The 7,565-nt window shown below is 34.5% G+C and overlaps 1 protein-coding gene across 8 annotated transcripts; it reads right to left on the bottom strand.

Moving 5' to 3' along the window:
- Positions 1-2,778: 2,778 nt before the first annotated feature.
- Positions 2,779-7,267, bottom strand: LOC114178424 (adenylyl-sulfate kinase, chloroplastic-like). Of its 8 annotated transcripts, none has more exons than XR_014993913.1 (7): positions 6,834-7,267; positions 5,879-6,019; positions 4,588-4,737; positions 4,383-4,501; positions 4,102-4,250; positions 3,953-3,999; positions 2,779-3,414 (listed from the first exon to the last, which is right to left on the bottom strand). XR_014993913.1 is itself a non-coding variant. In XM_028064317.2 (7 exons), the coding sequence occupies exons 1-7, from the start codon at positions 7,111-7,113 to the stop codon at positions 3,316-3,318; spliced, it is 921 nt and encodes a 306-aa protein (XP_027920118.1). In that variant the 5' UTR covers positions 7,114-7,262; the 3' UTR covers positions 2,779-3,315. The 8 variants fall into 8 exon arrangements, 7 of the variants coding, with proteins under 7 accessions (XP_027920118.1, XP_085527452.1, XP_027920121.1 ...); XM_028064317.2 differs by having other exon boundaries at positions 4,166-4,250; positions 6,834-7,262; XM_085671326.1 differs by having other exon boundaries at positions 4,166-4,250; positions 5,879-6,002; positions 6,834-6,972.
- Between the last annotated feature and the right edge of the window lie 298 nt (positions 7,268-7,565).

Raw genomic sequence — 7,565 nt, 5'->3', positions numbered from 1 at the left:
TTACGCGTATTAATTAAATGAGACGTTACAAAAACTATCATTGGTACTTCTAGTCGAAAACATGAATTTTTTGAGAGTGGTAAAACCTTTTTAATAGGTCTTATTTTTATTATATTATTTTTATTTTAAATTCATTAATTGTCAATGTTCAAATATATGTAAATGATAACGAAAAAAATTATAACTATGAATAAGTAACTTACAACGTTATATTTAATGTTATTGAAATAGAAAAAATAAAAACGATGATTTGAAGTCAAAACAAGACGGTGATTAACTGATATAGTCTTTAGTAATTTAGACTTCAATTTTTTATGTTTCCTTAAAAGATTTAATTTTGAGATATTTATTTGATGTAAGTTTAAAATCTTATGTTTATTTAATTTTTTTATGTTTATTTTATTTTATTTTATTGACCATTGTAGACTCATAGTTTGCAAGAAAATGTAAAATATTAAAATAAGATTATTGTAGGTTTTTTTTTTTTAATTTTGTTTATGTGAACTTGTTCGTAGGTTTGCGATCCAACCATTATGACAAACAAAACAATAAAATTAGTTTTCAATTCTTATCTAGACCAATTTACTCAAGTCAATCTTTTATGGATCAAATGCAGGAAGGCTAATCTATATTGTCATTCTTAGACATAAATATTTACAATTGCTATCAAGCCTTTTGTAGTAATCTAGATTTAATTTGTTAATTTGCAAAGACAAATATTGTAAATGTAATTTTTTCAATTGTTTGCATTAATAATATATTTTAGTCTATAATATTGAGATATCTAATTTTGAGTATTCAGTGTGTTTTTTCCTTTTTGCCACCTTTATTTAAGAGATTATTCTGATGTGAATATTTTATATTTATTATCTATATTCATTAGTAGAGATACCTCTTTAATATCACTCAGAATAATTTAAATGTCTAAAGTCAATATCTTAATTTGTTGACCTAAATGTGTCATATAAATAACATATAAGGTATAAACCAATCCGATGAAAATTGATCGGATATTAGGATCATATGTGAGTTATAACACTAAAAGTATTGAAGACTTGAATTGTTAGTAATAATAAGTTGTCATGCCCTATTAAACAATAAATATGTTTTACTATTGTCAGTGTACAACAATAAATTTAAATGATTATCAAGAAAACAGTTAATAAAAATCTCCTCAAGTAAAGATATCGAGAGAGAAAGTAAAATTAAAATTAAATGAATCATTAATAAATATAAATACGCTTTTTTTTTTCTCTCATGTAAATTAGAATAAATGTTACTAAAAAATAGGTTTAAACACGGCAAAAAGGAAGAATTTTAAAAATTACTGCTACGGTTATCGTCAACAAGATCTTCTAGAACCAATAGTTTAATAATTACGAGTTTCAATTATTCTATTATTATATTATTTAAGTCTAACTAAGTTAATTATTACGTTGTGGTTATCATTTTCTATATTTCATTAGTTTTAAATTATTTAATATATTATCGAGAGAGCGAGAAAAAGGTACAAAACATTTATTTGGGTAGAGAATAAACAACTACCGACCGAAGCTTTTAATAATATTTTTTACCTTGAGTCAAACAAAGGTATTACATGTTAACTAACTTCACTGTTAAGATGACTACATTATAATAGAAATATGTATATAAAAAATGAATTATTAATGATTAAGTGAGAGTTAAAAGAATATGAAGGGAGTGGGCGCACATTCTTTGTAGTGAAGCAGACGCAAGGATTAAACTTTACTCTTCTGCTTTACTTTGCTTGTTAATTCCAGTTTGCATGTTTCACTTACGCGATGCGGGTAACTGCACTAGTGCTGTCCCACTTTGCCCTGTCACTGCTTTCCTAATAGAAAATTTCGTTGAATAAGATAAAACTTAGGAAACATCGCGGAAGCAACCATCGTCTCTTTATCTGCTGCAATCAAGTTCCCTAATCAACAACCCAAAATATCCCAACTCTCTCACCATTGCAATATCGTTCTTCAAAGATGCCACATTTGCTCACAATGGTGGCTGGCGGTGTTGGAGGCTTCGTCAAAACGCTGTGGGCACTGCAAGAACGCCGCTGGTCCTACACTTTTGACGCTGTGGCCTCTGCTGTGGTGTCCGTAACCATGACATTGGTCTTCTGCATCTTGTCTATCCGCAGTAGTCATAGGCTTAGACGAGGTGACATGGTATTTGCATTTGCCTCTTTCTGATGTAACCATTCTCATCTATCCAATAAATCTCTGTTTCTTTTCATATTCATTCACATTTTTTGTAAAATTCTCAATACTTGTACATTACCCATCACTCTATTAGTTTGGCTAATTGCGATTCCTAATCTTGACTATTTTCGTAACAATGGTGGGAGGTGGGGTGATAAAGCTCAGATTCTTTGTAATATAATGTGGAGTTCTCCTCTTCAGATCGTTCAACAGATTGCTCTCGGCGAAACATCCATTACCCATACACCCTGATCCACTCTTCTTTTTTTTCTGTCCAAGCCTATTTTCACTCCGAACACTTACTTTGCATTTTCTGGCCAAGGTTACTTCCTGATTGTTCAAACTTCATTACCGAAACGCAATAAGGTTCACCGAACCATCAGTACCCGTCTTCACCAATCATAAACCTGGGATTCTTAAGAATTTACGTTTCTTAAAAGTAAGCTTCCCCATACTAAATCTACCTTGAATTGGTAATTGTCAACTTTCCCAGGTATAACCCTTTACTTGTAAATTAAAAGACACGTCTTTCTAAACTGCTAAAATCTGCTAACGTTCATTGAAATTGAAGAATTATATTTAATGGGTCACTTCATGGTATCTAGAAATGTATATCCCTAGCTGTGCCCGATACAGAAATGTCGGCAACGAGCACTCCCGGTGTTACCAGTTACTCTTGCGCAATTCTTGAGATGACAGATTTTCACGCTCGCTGTACATTCCACGACAACCAATTATTGGGCGAAAGATGCAAAACAAATACAATAAATACTTTGTTCCTAGGTGGTGTACCAATCGGCGGTAACTCCTTAGTCCTTCCCCATGGTTCTCTACCTTTTCTTATTTTGTCCTGAAGCAGATTTGCAGGAAACGATGATTTCCTTACTGCTGGAAAGGAGAACTTATTGGGAACACCATTGTCCCAACTAATTTCCACATGACATCATTTTAATTTAAAACTGTCATGTAGAGATTGGCTAGGACCAAGGAAGGAACAAGTTTTTATGCGCCAAAAATTATATTACACACAATATAACTATAGGTTACAAGAAAGACCCCTTTGAAGCAATCAACAAAGAAAGGCTTTAAAATGAAGTCATGCACGCAGGTATCCATTCTCCTCCAAGTAGGATATCACAATTTCAGCCATATCACTGGGAGACTTACAGCCATTTCCTTTCTGTTGTAGTACTATCTGCAAGATGAAGAAGGACCCGGTCTTTTGAAATGAATATGAAAACCGGAACTAATAAAATGAAAAACAAATATTGAGAATCCCAGAAATTAAAGTTCAGGAGAAAAGTTTCAAAAGGGAAAGCGTGAGGCTAAATCTGGCTTATATAGTAAATTAGTAAGCTTATGATCTACCTATCCAATCAAAGTTCAGAGAAAGCAAAGAAAAAGATATTACAAAAATGAGAAAAAGAACAGACATCCCTGAAGACAACAATTTTTCCCTTCCAAGTTGGATCCCCAATAAAGCGAACTAAAATTTTCAATTACAATAGGGATAGTATTTGCTATTTAGCAGTTAATTGAATGTTAAAGTTTTTACACTGTTTTTACTAGTTAATTGCAATTCTGTTATTCGTTAACAATGTGTACGGTCGATGCCGATGGTGATTCAATCATTGATTAACATAGGGTTTTACTAAGTAATAATCAGTAACAGATATTGTTGTTCAAAAAACACGTGTAAAAATGCCAACGCAAAAATAGCGACAAGTACAAACCTCACAACTACACGGTGGTTCATAAGGATCATCTATACCAGTGAAACCTGCACCATTCCAAATAAAAAATTCAGTCCCGTCAGGAGAAGAGATACCCCACAATATTGATTAGAAAAAAATAAAAATAAACATGCTATATGTAACCGAACTGATGATGCTAATGTAGTTGGATAACGGATCCAACATTACAGTGAAAATTTGTATCAAGATAACCTTTGATCTTTCCAGCTCGAGCAAGCTTGTAGAGCCCCTTTGGGTCCCTAGCTTCACATACCTGTAGTGGAACGTCTATGAAAACCTGCAACGTGTAAGCTTTGCCTTAGCAATGATTTAAGAACAACCTTTCTTGTTCTATAATTGTACAAAATACTATTAGCATAGGCCAAACTACGTCGATTATTTGCACGACTAATAAGAATATTAATATTACCTCAATAAAATCTCCTTTCGGAAGTAGTGCTCTACATGCATCTCTATCCTTTTGGTACGGTGATATTAAACTAGTGATGCAAATAACACCAGCATCTGCAAAGAGTTTTGCCACCTCACCTGAAAAATTTTAAATAGTGATGTCTGATTATTAGTTGAAACAGACAATCTTACTGGAAGATATAAAGGAATCTAGAAAAACTCACCAATCCTTCGAATGTTTTCTGACCGATCTTCTGCTTTAAAACTAAGATCATGGTTTAGACCATGCCGAATATTGTCACCATCAAGGATGTATGACAGTTTCCCTCTGGAGTGCAAGCTTCTGCTCAGAGCACATGCAATAGTGCTTTTTCCTGCAATTAATAATGATTAACAAGTCTGGAAGGCTGGAAAAGAGTGCGAGCGAGAAAAAGAATCTAGATTCTAGAACAATGAAAATAATGGTAAATTCTAATACATGTAGAAAATCAATACAAAAGCTTTCATCTCATTCATCTGCAGATTATATGAAAGCAGACATGAAGTATTTCAGCCAATGCCACTACATGTTACACATTTTCAAGATTTTTAACTTGCATGAATTTTATATATAATATCCCCAAGAGAATAAATTAAAAAATAAAAACAAGTGCTCATAGAGATACTAGCTGGAGATACTCATACATTAGACATTATGTTTAACAAATCAAGTAAAATCACAGTAAGCATAGTCGTGTATTACATTATACTTAAATTATTTGCTGCGCAGATGGGCAAATAAGACTCACTGAGTGGGTAGCTGATCTAGGGCTATAACAATTTCAACTTTTATTTCACATGAACAAGTGTTGAACTAAAGCTGAAATTGATTGAAGACAAAATTGGTAGACCTTGGTTGTAAGATAGGCAACTAAAAATCAGTAATTTGTACTATGGAGATTTCAACACCGTAACTTGCCATGACAATTTTCAGTGCCCAAATAGTAGAACTATGTGCTGGGTGATTGTAAGCGTCTATTATGGGTGTATATTAACCCATGCCAAGATCAGTTAAGCACTGTGTTTACAATCCTAAATTATTATATTCTAGTAAAATTGAAGAGTAATTAGTATGTTTTTTCTTGACATCTGTGATGTCAATGTCAGGTGAAAAATCATCGATTGTAGTTACAAATAGATTAAATGAGTCTGGAAAAGATGACACTGCAACATTTGAAGGGTCACGCATATAACAACATTAAAAGTAACAAAAAACGGAGCACGTACCAACACAAATGCTCACTGTTTCTACAATCATTGAATGTATGACATTAGACAACATATATCAAAATCACATGAAGCACATCCAGAGCTACAAACCAAATCACCAACAGAATTGGAATCCAAGATGCATTTAAGACAGGTGGAAAAGAAGTGTCGACTGTATTCTTGCTCAGTGCACAAACCATGTTCTTTACTAGATTAAAGGAACTAATCAGACTTTCAGATACAAGAACTATCTAAAATGCCACAAACCTGATCCACTGAGGCCAGTTAGCCATATAACGCAGCCTTTTTGCTGAAGTAGCTGCTGTCTATCTTGTTTCTGAATTGGACAGTCATGCCACAAAATGTTTGTTGCGTTACCAACATTTGACATCTGGGGGAGATTTTTACCTAGTTAGATAATAGATTGGTTAACTCTGAAACAATTTGAGCCCTAATTCCCTGAAGAATCACGTATTCATTCGCTTCAAAGGGAGACAATAAATGAAGGGGGGAAAGTCAACTACCCATGTGTATGCATCAATATTCAATCCTCACAATAATTCAACAAAGTCAACGAGACTTCCAGTTCCACTCAACCAAAATTCAACAAAGAAATCGTCTGTTTTACTTAACCTCTAGAAGGCTTAGAAAGAACATTTCAAGACTCAAAAGATGAACACGAATAAGAGCAAAAAGTAAAAATTACCTTTTTTTTCTATTATTTATGAGCACGATGAAGATGCTTACCAGAAAAGTAGCCTTAGTAGGCTCTATCAGCTTTCAAGAGCCACTCAACAAGAATCTGTTCGTTTTTTTTTTCCGGGAGAAACAAATGCATCGATTTATATTGAATGTTCGGCACAGTATAGATGAAAAAAGTTGCTTGCTCTGCTACACGCCACTGAATTATGATTATGACCCACGTAGCTGAGGTGTACAATTTTTAAATGGTTCAACACGAATTTCTTACCTCGCCGTCTTTTCTAATAAGTATATGGTTGAATTTGAATGCGCGTGACCAATTGAAACAGACGCATTTTTATTTATAACTTAAAATAAAAAAAATAAGATTCCGAATTTGTCTAAATTCCTCTCCGCACGGTATAAAGAAGCTCGTTGAAATTTATCTACAAAAACGACTCTTATAATTTGCATTTCAGTAAAAGACATTAATTCCAGATTCCAGATCTTGATAGTGAGCCGAAAACGAAAATCGCAGTACCAGGAAATGCAGCAGCACGTTCCTCTGTGTCCGAATCCTCCTTTGCCTTAATTGGCTTCAACCAGTCATCGATCAAAGAAGCACCTGCGTTCTCCTTCGCCTTAGTAGGCTTCGATCTCGCGTGGGAGACAAAGCTTCTGCGACTTCGGTACAATCCGGCGACATTGATTCCTCGGAGCTTGGCCAACCCTAGCGTCTCCGCCACCGGCGACGGCCCGCTTTCGATTTTGCGGAAGAATCCGGAGGCACACGGCGGTGGCGGTGCTTTCGCGGTGATCATCTGCGGCAGAGGAAGAAGAATGAGGCGGCGAAATTAATAAAACCGATTGTCTTCGTAACCGTTTTCAGTTATGGCTAATGTTTGTAATTTATATACGAAGCTCATTGAGGATTTTATTTGACATTTAACTGTTAGTGGTAGCAAAAAGAAAGCAGTGGCGGACAAATGATAAATATTCCCAAACATAATCATGTAGAGTCTATATCCCACTTTCATATTAAATGAATTCACTCTAGGGATGGCAACGGGGCGGGGCGGGGACGGGTTTCGCTATCTCATACCCATCCCCGCATAAAAAATTTATCCCCATACCCAAACCCAACGGGTATCAAACTTTTTTTCAATTCCCATCCCCATCGGGTAACGGGTATAATCTCGTACCCATACCCGTACCCGTGTTCTAACTACTTTAATATTAATTTTTATAAAAGAAAAAAAATTACGGTAAAGAA

Source organism: Vigna unguiculata, chromosome 3, assembly GCF_037176805.1.
Source record: "Vigna unguiculata cultivar grain cowpea cultivar isolate G323 ecotype 2 chromosome 3, ASM3717680v1, whole genome shotgun sequence".
NCBI classification, from domain to species: domain Eukaryota; kingdom Viridiplantae; phylum Streptophyta; class Magnoliopsida; order Fabales; family Fabaceae; genus Vigna; species Vigna unguiculata.
The sequence above is the reverse complement of the archived record's forward strand: the minus strand, read 5'-3'. Positions and strand labels throughout refer to the sequence as shown.